We start from the raw sequence: 14,769 nt of genomic DNA on the forward strand, positions 1-14,769 counted from the left end.
CTTTATTATGCAGTAATTTATTTTGGTACAGGGTGAACTGCTGGCATACTGCCTGGAGCTTGTCGCATGCGAAGATAGGACGGATAGGCCCGATAAGTGCTATTCATGGTCAGCAGCCGTCGAGGAAAATTAAAACATTGAGGTGTTACGTGCCAAAACCACCACCACCTGAATATTAGGCACACTGTAATGGGGGACTCCGCATTAATTTTGACCGCCTGAGGCTCTTTAACGTGCATTCAATGAGCGTTCTTCATACGAATACGAGCGTTCTTGCATTTCACTCCCCATTGAAATGCGGCCGCCGCGGCCGGGATCTGTGCCCGTGACCTCGTCCTTAGCAGCGCAAGCCAAAGCACCTAGGAAACCATGGCGGGTCACCCCTCGAGCCCATGAGCGGGTTAAACACAACGCAGCAAAACACTGGTTTCAATTTCTCACTCATAGCCCTTAGCATTCCACGCCATGATACGCTGTTTTCTGTACTTTGGAATACGATAGCTTCTATTCTTTCTGTGTTCTTTAAACCCATGTTTCAAGCTTGCCAGTTCTGTTTTCAATCCAAGACTTGTCTAGTCTGCGGTAATAACCTAGAAATATCCTGCTAATACAAGCTGAAACTTCAAGTTTTCATTATGGTAAAGCATTGGTTGCCTGGCTTGGACTGCTTTGCGACACTTCCCTTTCAAAATTTAATGACGTTTCGTACATCTTTCTTTCCGTTAGCACGTGTATTTACAGCGACAGGAGTTCGTCACCAATACTTCATACTTGCCAAGAGTTTCATAGTTCGGCGGGTACAGTCCGTGCCTTGCTCGTGCATGTTGCCATTAAACCAACCATCCCTTCAGCCCTGTTGTCTCAAATACGACGTTACACGTTCCTAAACGTGGTAGGTCTGTCGTCGATATCAGAGTTTATAAATTTTTGGGCTGTGTATAATTTCTATAGCAGACCGATATTTTCATTTACAGAGCAGTTGTGTTCGAAGTGTTCTAAAACTGAGCTTTTAAAGTATGTATTTTAATAATTACGGCACCTAAAAGCCTAATCTCAATGCTATTTACTTTTATTAACGTGACGTGAGAGATAATGGTACTTTCCCACTGTTTTATAAACATAACCAACTGTTTTCACCGCCAGTATGCACTGACATTGCAATAAAGCGTTTGATGGAATCACTTGCGAAACTGCTGTGAACCTATGTCATGGTACATGATATTTGTACTTAAAATTAGTGAAATGTCAGCCCTTTTGATTAAAAAACATATCTTGAATTCGAACACCATCACAAAAACATACGATTTATTTTTGGCAGTCCAAAATGCTATCTGCTGCGGTTTTACGCGCTCATTAGATAACATTATATGGACAATAAAATTACAGAAGCAGGTTTAGTCGCAAATTTATACACTAGTTTAGACTGTATTTGAACTGGGAACGCATGTTCGTTTCGTCCAAGAGGAAACGCCTGATCAGGTCGTTTACGAGCTTGGGCCGCTCGCGGTGCACCCAGTGGCCGGCGTTGGCCACGTACTCGACGCGCCCGCCACCTGCGTACTGCAGGGAGAGCGCTGCGATATTATTGGTCAGGGCCGTGTCCTGGCATCCCCACACAATCAGGGCTGGAACATAGAGCTGCCGGTAGGCGAACGGGTCCTCAGACTGCCGTCGAAATGACGCTCGGTAGTAGTTGACCGGACCGGTGAAAGCACCTGCGGAAAGTCATCGAGTAGAAAGGTTCGCTTACTAAATTGTGCAAAAACCATTGTACATTATTATAAAGTTAAGCGAACAGCTGAAGCCTTCTAGAGAGCTATAAGCTTTATAAAAAATGATCCGACTAAATGCCTGTATTTGTAGTAGTGAGGCTCTTTAGGTAGCGTTCATTGTGTCAATGTGTAACTACGTAGGAAAAAAAGAACCATTAACTAGAACACATTTAGCGCTAGTGTAGGTGGCTATAAGCATAGGTCGATCCCTCATATGTGTGTTGTCTCGAGCGGCGCGAAAACCGGCATGGCAGGCGTAACTACGACTCCAAACCTCAAGACACCGCAGAGCTCCTGTCCGTTAACCAGTGCATCACACAGAGCTCTAGTAGTTCGCGTTCGGTTCGGCGAAGAATGCGCTCCGCAACTTGGTTGCTCAAGAGTACGCGTCCTTTGAATTCAGGTCTTAGTAACGTTGGAGAAAATCCATTCACCCCCTACCCCTGACCACCATAAACAGTCAGAGGAATCAAAGAAAGATATTTTGTTGAATAGACCCTCGCCCAAGCATTCGAGCACCATTAGCGCCATCGCAAACAATGCATTTAGGCGCATTATCCAGTAAATCGGTGACTTCTTTTCTAGAATAGCGGGGGAAATCACAGTTTTATTTAGGGTAGGGACGCTGACAGCGGAATGCATATACTGTAAGTATGTGAGAGTGTTTTGGTTAGCCTCCTTTTTCAGAGGTACAGGAGAAAAGTTTTATCATAAATCTCTGGTGGAGCTTGAGCAAATATTAATGTTTTTATTAGTGCACAATGGACGCAGTAATTATGTAATACGGTCCCGAAGAAGCCGGTGTGACCGACTCTGCGGTCGAGCTAGAGACCGCAAAACCTGGATTTATGAACATTTGTGCACATACGATAAGTGCAATTTCTTGTTCCATTCACTTTTAATTCAATAAAGCAAAAACATCACATTTAAGCCATAAAATGTTATTAACTTCCTCGTTTTTTGAAAAAGTTCAATATTGATACTTTTTATTCAATAGTGGCGGTATTGTGTAACAAAATGCATACAGCACATTTAAAATTAGCGGCAGTGAGATATCGCCCTTGGCTTGTCCTCTCACAGTTATATTTTTTAACGCTACAGCGTTAAGGGTCCTGTGTCGCAGAAAATCCGGTGTCGGCGTCGGCGGCGTTGTCTGTTATACAACAATCATCCCGAACCACTTAGTCCCTCCGCGTGGCGCATAGGAGTTATTGAACTAATTAAATTTCTCAAAGTAAAATGAGTAAAGAAATCGTTAAGTGTGACTTACACACAACCTAAAGACATGATAGCGCCGGATTGCAATTTGAATATATGAGAAAACATATTGCTGTTACGTGGAAACTCAAACACAAACCCCTTTTGTAGCTGCCGTTTGTGGTCTCTCTTAGTGGGAGCGGTGCGCCCCAGTAGGTTCCTTGCAACACTATCCAGATGGCTCTCGACTCCGCGCATCCGCTACAGTGGCGGCGCCAGCCGTTCGGAGGAAATAAAAGAAGACCCAGAAAGCTCGACTTCGTGCATAGCTTTCGCCGCCAGAGTTTCCAGGTAAACATTATGGTTACATAAGCTACAGTTGGCGGGAGGTGTGAGCAGCAGTCAGTGATTTTTGAATGGTATCACGTTCCACTTTTAAAGGCGAAGCTTAAGCGTCCTCCAAGTTTGTTCAGATATGTGGTGATTACTATATAACTACACTGCGTAGTGAAATGTTTATGCATTTGACAATACGTTGTAATATAGTGCCGCATTTTTTGCAGTGCCTTATTTAAGAGCCCTGAATCTCATGTGGTACACAAGAGGATCTTTTCACAGCACCTGATCTCTATGCTTCGCTCACAAAGACGTTTGATTATAAAGGAAATGATACCATGATGCCACAGATAATAGTTTTGAGTGTGTGTATCAATCTGCCTAGCCTCCTGAGGGGTCGGGGCTGGTACTGTCGCCAACTTGAGCAGCTGCGTCTATGCTCATGTTCGCATTGCCGGCGTGGTCGCGACATCGTCGTCTTTCGAGCTCTATCATCCGACTCTCGCCTGATTGTCGCATACTACCTGCGCCGACTGAGCTGGCGCACGTAACAGATCCGAATATGTCGGCTGCGCAGCACATGATGGTGGTTTCTTATGCCCAAACTGCGAATCAAAAGCAAGTTTCCCATCCCACGCACCCCAAGCGGCTCTTAACTCTCACAGAGATCCCCCTGGAAGACCGCAGCTTAGTCGATAAATGCGTCAACGTGGACATTTCGTTCCTCAGAGATTTCCTTGACCAGCTCGAGAATCGCGTACTACTGGGGTACTACTTGACACAAAGGAAGGGGAACGTGTTCGCCATGACCGAGCAGCTAGCCAAGCCTACGTTCTTTCTGACCCTTAGCATGTTCGCGCTCCCCAATGAGCGCCTGCTCGAAGTCATCGAGAGAGTCAAAGAGCCGCTTGAAGTGTCGCCGCCGCATGGTCGATGCCTTAGCCAGCCACCTGCAAAATGCTTCGCGTAGATTCGAATTCCACAGTAAGATGTGTATACTTTTTAGCTCATTGGTCACAACATACGTGTTCCCGTACAGCTAAATCGCCTGTCGCAGATGTTGCTGCCGGAGTTCTAGAGGGCTCGGTATTGGCTGCCCTACTTGCTGCGTATCAATGATTTATTCCAACAAGTTTCAGGAAGCTTCCTCCTTTACGCATACGAGTGCGTCATTCGTCATGTAATAATCTGTAATGAGGATCACTTTCCTCTGAATAGCTCCTTAATAAATTTTTCTGCTTGGCTGCGCTGCTTAGCAAATGAACTTTAATTGCAACAAGGCAGCCCCAATGCCCTTTTTCAAAGCGTGTCTAACACTCATGGGGAGCTATAACGTAAAGCTATTTCAAAGTGTTTCTATTTCGATTTTGCAACCAGATCTCCATGACTGGTCAAGCACTTTTCGGGCCACGTCCACTTCGCCTGTCGGTTCCGCCACGTCACAAATACCGCGATAGCTCACCATTGGATATGACGTGTACACACTTATAATGCATGATTAGACCGAACAAAATAGCCATATTTATTTACGATTCTGCTTATTTCTTGCCATTACTCAAAAGTTTTCAGGCTGCACTCATTTCGCCTGTCCGTCACGTGACGTCAGAAAATTGCGAAAGCTCATCACGACAAAGTGACATGTATGCATTAAAGATGCATTAATATGCCGAGCCAAACTGATTTTTCTTTGGAATAGCCGGAGACATCCCCCTTCCGAAAGGAATCGAAGATGTCTGCCTACCGATCACTCGGACATTGCCTACTCGGAGATGCCGGGGGCCGTGAATTTATTTCCGTAAAGTAAGCATTTTCGCAAGGCAGTATAACATTTTCAATCCCTTTCGGCATGTTGATGACATTGCTCTGCCAACTCTTCTGCGTTCAGGATCTGTTTTAGCGAAACCTTTAACCTTCCGTTGCACGCCGCGGTGATTTTCGCCCAGCCACCGCAAGCTAAGCAAGGCGAAGCAGGCCAATCTCAGATGGCGGCGACACGCTGCTCTTCTGGATATCTACTTTCAGCTCGGCCCTACGAAAGCTATAGCCACTGCTGCGTGCTCCTCGTCTCTTGTCAGTCAATAATACAAGAAAAGACTGCGAAGATAGACACTGCTATTCGTTTTCAATCAAACGAAGGTGACCTCTAAACGAGAGGAGCATTTTATTGGTTGGTTGAAACCACGCCGTTGGTCACCACCCGGTGCTTGCGTCGGCGGTTACGTAAATGTGTCGTCAGGAGTATGGAATAAAAACAGATGTGGAATATGTTATAGGGCCCATGGCCGGTATTTTGTAGCTATGCGTTAAGCTTTATTCTATACTAGTCTTATCATTCACCGCTCACGGCCGGTGATCCCGTTGATAAAGTGAGCGGACCATCGCTCTGACCACTGACCAAGCGTGAAAAGCGCGAAACGGCATTAGCATAGGAAAGGCATCGCTACAAAATAGCGGCCCACGTTTGAGCTACATATTAAATGCGGAGCTCTTTCTGTCCGCATTTCCACGGACAGAATCCGCATTTAATACGTAATATTGAACGCACGCGGTGTCCGTGACCGCAGCAGGCGCATCTGGCGGCGACTCGCAGGTTTCGACCAGCCACGCCCGGCAAGTGTGGAGGCGCAGCTTGGCCGCGACCTCACCGGAGAGATAAAGTTCGGAGCCGCCGCGACGGCGGCAGAACTGTCGTTGACTCTGTGGCGAGTACATGTACCCTGGACATGGGACGACCAAAGGAAGTCCTGACACTCGAAGAAGAAGCCGCTCATCTTGAAGCGCGTCGCACGGCCAAGCGAGAATCTGCGCGTCGGCGGCGAGCTTGGCCGCGACCACACCGGAGAGATAAAGTTCGGAGCCGCCGCGACGGCGGCAGAACTGTCGTTTACTCTGTGGCGAGTACATGTACCCTGGACACGGGACGACCAAAGGAGGTCCGGACACTCGAAGAAGAAGCCGCTCATCTTGAAGCGCGTCGCACGGCCAAGCGAGAATCTGCGCGTCGGCGGCGAGCTGATTTCGAATATCGTGCACTTCGCATTTCCTAGAAAAACTTAGCCAAGCCCAGTAAAACCTGGAAGAACCTAGGTCGATCACCAGCTAAGTTGTTTACCCCAGCCTTGCACTAGTGCAAGCTGCCCACGTTTTTTTTTTGTTTTTGTTTCTTCGCTTCAAAAAAGCGTCTGATCATAAGTACCTAGTTTTATTTTGCATGATTTCTCGCGGTGTAAAAATATTGATTTGCCTGTACTGAAACGCTTTATCGTCTCGGTTATTTACACCACAGGCTTATTTGAGCACTTAAGGCTTCCAATTGCTTACCTATAAGACAAAACACTAGTAAAACATTTACTACATTATGGCTTGGTAATTTAGAATTCCTACTTTTAATTGGACGTGGTGAACTAGAACGATGTTCGCCCTTTCCCTTCCAAGACGATCGTGGCTGGTTATTGAAATCCGTACCGCTCAACCGACGACAAACTGGGCCAGTCCACAGTAAAACTGCGAACGTTTCACCACGCAAAAGTTAGTTCGGCTTTACTACATTCGTTTATTCGATTTTTGCACAACAGGTGACGCCACAAGAAATGAAATAACGGTGAATGCACCTTATCTGCCGAGCAGGGCGATTTTGTACTGGCAAGCTTTGCAAAATGACGTCGTCACCTGGCAGTTGTTTTTGTGGCGGAAACTCTGCCTGCAAAAATGGCCAGAACCGAAGTTTTATAAACGGTTCTTCAACTTAAGAAAAACAAGAAGTGAACTTGACTTCAGGAAGAGACAACTAGCTCATTGAACTGCACAGCTAGTGCTCAGGCACTTCGGATTCCCAAGATGACAGTGGGACTGCATGTAGGCAATGGTAGATTATCAACATGGGCACACCCGCCCCCCAGCGCTTTCACGATTTCCTTTCACGCCAGCACCAAGCCCCCACGTAAATGCAGCAGGTGACAAATGCGTCCGATACTTGTATCTGTTTGTGACGATGGAAAATTGTGATATAATATTTCTAGAGACAAACCGCTAAGCAGCACAGGAGTGAGAACCCGGCCCCATGCAAGGAGTCGGTTATGCAACATGTTTGTTTATTTCTTGAACTAATTATTTTTTATGTTATAATCCAGAAACCAAAAGCTTTATGTACTGGTCCAGGTGCGCTGTCGTCGAAATACCAAATTTCAGAAAGATCATGAGCCGAAACTATATTCAAATACTAATAAGGTTCCGAAATTTTATGTCAAGAGTTAAGCTGACATCGACCTGGCTCATCATTCTCAACCTATGCAGTGGAAAGCGTGGCTAGTGGTCAAAGAGATAGACGGCGTTTCCTTTCTGTGCACAACACCGAATGTCACGTAAGCGTGGATGACAGTTACCTCTTGTACAAGGCACGGCTAAGCTGTAACCAGTATATCGTTTTAAACAGAGCACGGCTCGAGATTAAATTATGTTTCCTTTGTGAGTGTGAAAGCGTCTATGTTTCAAACATGGTTATTGACACTGGAAAGGGAATTGTTGGCACCGACAATGATATGTGTATACCAATGCTGAGCGGGCAATTATGAGCGAGCATCTGGACCGCTACTACTGTCTGACACTGGAGAATCTCTACTGCCCACCAGAACTCGTGGATGCATTGGTGAGTGGAAAACCAGAGTATGGCACTTTCACGGTATAAGGAAATGAGGACCATTTGCGAAGTGCCTAAATTTCAAGACAGGAGAGGTCCCTGCGTTTCAAGGAGGGAAGTGTCTGGCGCTTCAATAGAAGAATGAAACATACGTGCGCCTCCATTGAACTTCTCATGCAGCCGTTTTTGCTGCTTCAAACGAAAACCTACTGCTCTAAAAAGGGTATTGGCGGCGCATTTTATGCTCAGTGACACCCGCAGTACCACAAGCAGCATCTCATTAAACCTTTAAAATCGAATAATTGTAAAGAAAGCGAAACGCTTCAGCTTGCTTCTAGATTGATGCGGTAAGCTATAAGGAGCATCAAGCCCCGCATAGTTCACAGTGTTCATTACAAACACGCAGGCGGTTGAAATCACCCAGAAAGTGCCGCTGTAGCGTGCGAGCCAGCATCCTTGTCTGAACTACTGCACTTGAGGTGTTAATAGAACAAAATATGCATAATTCTATGAATTGTAGAGATCCGCGTTGTGAACACCTCTCGTACTCGGCACGTCATCGTTATGTGTGGCGGAGCATGCGCATCGTTGGCGTGCGAGTATAACTGCGTGAGGCCTGCACTCCTCTGTGGATTGTTGCCTGCAGGCAATTAAACTGCACTCGGTAAGTGTGAGTAAATTTACTTACGTCAATCGTGCGTTTATTCCGTGCTGCTTCACACAGGCGAGGAGAAACAGCAAGCTCTCTTATAAGAAGCTTCATTAGTAATGCCAGATTCTCCTAATGGTATCTGAACCTGGATAACATTCGATAAAGCAAGCAAGCGTTAATTCAAAATTATAGCACAAAGTTCAAGCCGCCAGCAAGGTGACGAAACCGTCGCCACTACATAATGCGTACCCGGCTTGCTGAATGTGTATTTCAAGGCCTCCCGCTCCTCCTCATCGTATGCGCCATGTAATGTGTCCAGTAGCTGAAGGTCGTTGGCACAGAAACTGGATTCCGGTAGCCACGGTAACTGGAATGCCACGAAGTACCTGCAGAGAGTTAATTTACAGCCGCATTGCTTGCGCAACGAAAGTACACTCGCCAAGCTTCTTTTGCGTTGTTGTATTTAGAATGCACGTTTTTGTGCTGATATTATGGCCCACATCCTTGCAAGGAGCAAAAACGGGATAAGAAGATCTAAGAGCTGATAACCTTTTGTATGTGCAAAACTTGCTATTTTTTATACCGGGTAAAAGAAGATATGAATCAAACATGAAATAAACAATTAAGAGTGGCGAATATCACAGGAAAGCGAATAATGAAATTAGGGTAATCAAAGCGTAATGAGTTTATATAAACCGATAAGCGGTTGATGTCGCCGCGCAACGTTATGAATCGACTGCCACCATATATATGTAGCCTCCTATGGTGTAGAACCCGTAGACTTTATCGTAAAAGACAAGCGATAGCGTTAATAAAGCGACAATTCGCCCAAGCGACATTGCAGCTTATGCAAATGCAACGAAAGGGACAGAGCTCGAACACCATGAGCAGGCACTCACCAGGACATCAGCATCTGGCTGAGACTGTGTTCCAGTTGGTACCTTAGAGCCAGGGGATGGGGTCCGTTAATGATGACCAGCTTGTCCACCAGGTTCTCGTACTTTGTAGCTAGCCACCAGGCAATGACAGCCCCCCAGTCATGCCCCACAATAATGGCTTTCTTCTTGCCTATGAGTAAAAAGAAAAACATCGTCATCTGATACGATTGCATTCTCTTCCTGGTAAATGTTTTTCATAAATGCAAGTACAATATGGCAGTTGGCAAGCATCGCTAAAATCTTATCGAGGAAAATGCACCCATTGTGTAATGTAAAACACAATAATCGTATTTCACGTGTCATATGTGCAGTAATGTTACTTTATTTTAGGATTCCTGGCGTTTCTTCGCAGCGCAGAAACATCGCTAAAATAGAAGCTACTATTGGATTCAACCTTAATTTATAACTGCTACGAAAATCAGCTATGTGCCCCCTTCCCCTAATCCTGGATACATTCACAGAATCACACATGGCCCTAAGAAACTCCCAGCACTTTTCAAACTCAAACACTGAAGATCAGTGCCGTGTACATAGACGACCTGCATGATACCAACAAGTTCAAACGCAATCATGAAAACCATAATTGCCAAAAAACTCACCAGATTCTTTATGGTCGGCATTAAATAACGATCAGATGCACCTAATGGTAAAAATAAGCATCGAAAGGCATCTTCGCGGTCTGTCACAGGCTGCCAGAGAGCCCATTAGTTTCGTTACTGATTTCCATGAGAGCTTAACGATACTGAGCTATCTCAAAGGTTCCGAAAGCGGACGTATTTCTATTGGGAGACTTCAGCTACCCTGACATTGACTAGCGAAAACTAAATTCTCATTCACGCCGCTCCAAGGAATATCTTGATGTAACGCTTCATAAATATTTCAGCTAATTGATCAGCCAAACTCCACCTAAACACATTTGACCATGCTTTATCATCGGTACCTGAAAACGTTTGGTCCACTGTAGTATAGATTCATGGCTTCAGTGACCATCGACTCATTCTGTTTAGTATTAGTTTGCTTGTATGCACGAGCCACGTGATTTCTCAATAGGAAAAAAGGTACTTTTACAGCCATAAACGCGGCCTTACAAAGCTTTTCACACTAACGTTTGGCTTCTTTCTTCCACCAGTGTGTTAAAGAAAAGTGGTATCTCTTAATAACTTACAAGAGTTGGTACGCGAACCTATGTAAACGCTTGTTCAATCGGGTCAGTGTAAAAAATCATGATTTATTCGAACCCTTGGGACGCTTAAAAACAAAAAGAAACGTGTCATTTCAAAACATCTAAGGTAAAGCAATCGGTGCTCCGATGACGGTGACGGGCCTGGTGGACGATTTCTCGAGTAGCATGGTCAGCTACTTCGTTCCCGGCAAGGCCCGAATGGCCCGGGGCCCAGATTAACTGAACGCGGCGGCGACGGGATAGAAATTTCCTTGACAGTATGCGGTTTGCTTGCGGTGAGATGAGACCTTTAATGAAGTTGTAGATAGCCGACTTGGAGTCGCTAATGATGCAAGAGGCCGTAGTCGTTGCGTAGGCTAAAGTGATTGAAGCTTGTTCAACCTGTTCGGTTTGTGTGCTGCGTATGGAGCTGCTTGTGTTAGTGGTATGGTTCGACCTTGTGACCACAGCTAGGGCCACGGTCGGTAGTTGCTGGCACTCCACTGCGTCTGCGTAAGCTACATGGGTGGGTTTCTAATAACGCTTGTTGAGTTGTAGATCTAGCGCGGTCGGCGCGCCTTCCTGCATTGTATCCAGGGTGCATGATGAGGAGCATGTCTGTGAGGTCCGGGGCTATGGGGACCTTGGCTCCCTTCTCCGCAAGGTACTGGATGTCCAGGGTGCGGATGATATGGCACCCGGTCTTTGTTTGTGAGAGCCCCTCGTAGTGTGCAAGGCGCTGGGCCTCATTTAACTCATCAATGGTGTTATGTACGCCCAATTCTATTAGCTTCTGATTCGCCGTCGATTGAGGGAAGTGCAGGGATTGCTTGTATGCCTTCGTTATAATTATGTTAATCCTGTGCTTCTCGGCCTTGGAGAGGCATAGAAAGGATGTGACGTATAGGATGCGGCTGATAGTGATGGCTTGTACGAACCGCTTAAGGGTGTCCTCTTTCATTCCCGTGTGTTTGGTTGCGGTGCGGGAGATGAGCATTCCATTTGAGTAGCTTGGTTGCTAAGGCGTTTAATAGTATTTTTTACAGTTGTGTCGTATACGGAGCCCAGATAGCAGGCTAGGCCCGCAGGGTATGGGATGCCCTTTGGCCAGCCAATCTAGCCGTCTGCACAATAATCAGTTTTCAGTGTCTCTACGTTCAAACTAATACATTTGGCACATCTGCATTGCCACGAGCCATCTTATATTGGAATAAAACTTCCCCATGAAATATCGAACGTTCTAGACGCTTTAATCTTGAGGAGGTTGCTGAATACGCGGTTTCTGTATAACTAGAAATGTATTTTAAAGACGATAGTCTTTCTTGGGGAACTTAAACGCTAAAAGTTTGGTCTGTCTGTCTGTCTGTCACCCGATTCAGCCACCCGGCCAAAGTTGGACCACTTGCTTACCACCCACACTACTTAAACTGGTACGGCTGTTCATACTTGTGAACGTTATCGATCACAAAGTAAATATTACGCATATCTGAGGCGCAACATCACTAGGTAAGTATTGGGAGGTGTGTTCCTTTAATAGAAAATACATAGATACGTAACTATAAAGACCCTAGTTTCTTAAGCTGCGCTGAAAATGCCATGCTATTCGCGCTGACGAACGACGTTCCCCGACTGCGCGCCGACGAGCGCCCTCTGCCATGGAGGAAGGAAACAATACATCGGGAAACAAGCTCATGTTTCCCAATGTATTGCCAGATGGCGTCCATGTCTCACGCAGCGCCTCCTCAATTTTATCAATGCCAGCCAGATGCGGCCGATTCAACATAAAGGAAGCGCTGTCTGAGGCAGGGCAAAACATAAATGGCCGCTTGATGAAATAATGCGATAAAATGAAATCTGTTCAAACAAACCTTCATGCCAGGACGGAAATGGTACGAGAACAGCATCACGGGTGGCCGCGGATCAGACCAGCACTCATGTACCACGGCCGGCAGAAGACTATCGTCTTTCGACGACATTTGCAGCGAAGCACGCAGATACGCGGCAATTTTTTTGTCTAAATGATGGCCTTTTTGTAGATCCAACATTTCGTGGGTCTTCTTTAACATTGCTAATTGTTTAATTTTCTGTATAAATTTTTAAGTATTTCCTTACACAGCGAAAGTGTCGTGTGTTTTCTTTTCTTTCTGTTGTATACAGCCATGATTCCGGCTTTTAAAACGATAAATGACACTCATGCCCCCTCACACAAGCTCACACAAGGTTTCGATGTCGAAACCCGTGAGGTTACAGGTATAAATAAACAAATCAATCAATAAATACATAAATAAATGTTCCTTCTTTAGAGAAATCTAGTGGTTCTGTCCTTGGCGGTGTCCATCGCATCATATGAATGTTCACACGACATGTGAGACGTTCTTTAATAGAGAAAATGTGCGACCATCACCTAAGTGCTTTTGGTGATGGTCTCTTAGATTTTTCAGCACTTTCAGCGATATTTCAGGAAGTGCAGCACTTTGGCCCCGAAATGAAAGGCAACCGCACTCAGCCTCACAGCCTTCTTCCATGTGACTTCGTGCAAGGCCAGTTCTGCACCGGCTCGTGGTTCTCCTACACTCGTTACTTAGGAAATGCATGCGTCGTGGAAGCTCTCGGTAGTAGGGGACATAGCGACGTGCTAGTTGATTCATGGTGCGTGGATGTAAATTTTTCCTGCTGTGGCTTCTACAGTTACCTTATATCTGACATAAGGCTGTAAAATACAGGTTCGAGGCTTGACTGGTTGTCAGAACACATTTGTAAAACTTAATTGTAAAGCAGGAAATAGCTTCCAATTGGTTTTCACTGGGAACGATTTTTACAACGTAAAAAAGAAACAGAATCCACGGCTGCCATTTCATTAGGCCACGTCGTAGTGCTCTCACGATAGCGATAATTGCGATAACAAGTAGAAGAATCCTCGATTTGCAAACACCAATTTGGAAATCGACGCACAGCTCTTGGTCGGAGCACTTCCTCTCCTAGATTTGCAAATACCAATTTGCAAATCGGCACCACGCAAGGCACTCTCGAGAAGTGTTTCAAAAAAGTGCCGCCAAATCAAAGAGACCTTGACTTCGCCTTTAACTCTGCGGAGCATAGCTATAGCACATTTCGCAACGTACTCGCGATTCTCGCATATTTGCGAAGCGGAGCACGTGCTCCCGCGTCTCTGATGTGTCTCTCACCGTGGCTAGTAAAACAGTGCATATGGCTGTAGGTACGACATTATGTGACACTAACGAGAATCGCAAAGGACGAGCTCACCTCATTCGTGGTTCTCCTGTCGTGTACAGTTGTTTTAAGCTACGCCTTGTTGTGATCCGCCTCTGGAGTTAGTGGTTCTCACTCAGGCGATAGAAAAAGGGTCAATTGCCTACGCCACCGGAACGCCGAAAGCACGGTAGCTGGCCGGCGTTATACCGGGGCGGCACTCAAAGCTGACTAAGCGGACACACGCCGTCGTCTGTCTCTATCCAAGGGAGTTCCTTGCTGGTAGGGAGATGAGGTTGGAAGACTGAAGGAAACAGGAAACGGGTTCATTTCCATATTTGAATCTCACAAGCTATATCGATATGGGAGTACAAACTATCTCCGATCATATGACGTTACTGATCTCACTACATGCCGGAGCACACTACACCGGTCTTGAAACAGTCATTTTCCCTTGATAACTAAACAAGAAAATTTGATGATCTTCTCTCAGTAATTCACAAGGCTCACACTGTTGACAGCACTCCGCCAATGTGCACCATATTCCTGGACTCAGCTGGGATGTATAACCTTCCAACGCGCCTACGATGCAATGACAAGGAAATGAGAAAGAGGGGTCTGCACTGCTCCACGAACGTCATCGACATTGGCTACTAGCCGCAATTAGTGGGCTCTCCATGACGGTCAACTTGTTACGGTTAGTAGCCTGGCCATGAAGGTCGTTACCGCTTCCTTGACAGTCACTGCCATCAGAAAGGGAGCGCCTTTGCTGACCCGTCAATAGGCGCCGCAGGGCTCCGTCGTCGACTAGGCGCGCGCTGGTGCAGGGATCACTTTGTGGGAAGCAGCCAAATAATGCTCAATGC

The 14,769-nt window shown here is 45.9% G+C and overlaps 1 protein-coding gene across 1 annotated transcript in view; it reads right to left on the reverse strand.

Moving 5' to 3' along the window:
• Window positions 1-1,384: 1,384 nt before the first annotated feature.
• Window positions 1,385-14,769, reverse strand: part of LOC119459188 (epoxide hydrolase 4-like) — a 52,231-nt gene continuing 38,846 nt past the window's right edge. Inside the window, exons 4-6 of the mRNA XM_049671624.1 lie at window positions 9,493-9,661; window positions 8,843-8,979; window positions 1,385-1,715 (exon numbers count right to left, since the gene is read on the reverse strand). Of these exons, the coding sequence (XP_049527581.1) occupies window positions 1,414-1,715; window positions 8,843-8,979; window positions 9,493-9,661 (608 nt within the window). The 3' untranslated portion in view covers window positions 1,385-1,413. The remainder of the gene's footprint in view (window positions 1,716-8,842; window positions 8,980-9,492; window positions 9,662-14,769) is intronic.

The sequence above is a fragment of the Dermacentor silvarum genome, chromosome 7, assembly GCF_013339745.2.
Source record: "Dermacentor silvarum isolate Dsil-2018 chromosome 7, BIME_Dsil_1.4, whole genome shotgun sequence".
NCBI lineage: Eukaryota > Metazoa > Arthropoda > Arachnida > Ixodida > Ixodidae > Dermacentor > Dermacentor silvarum.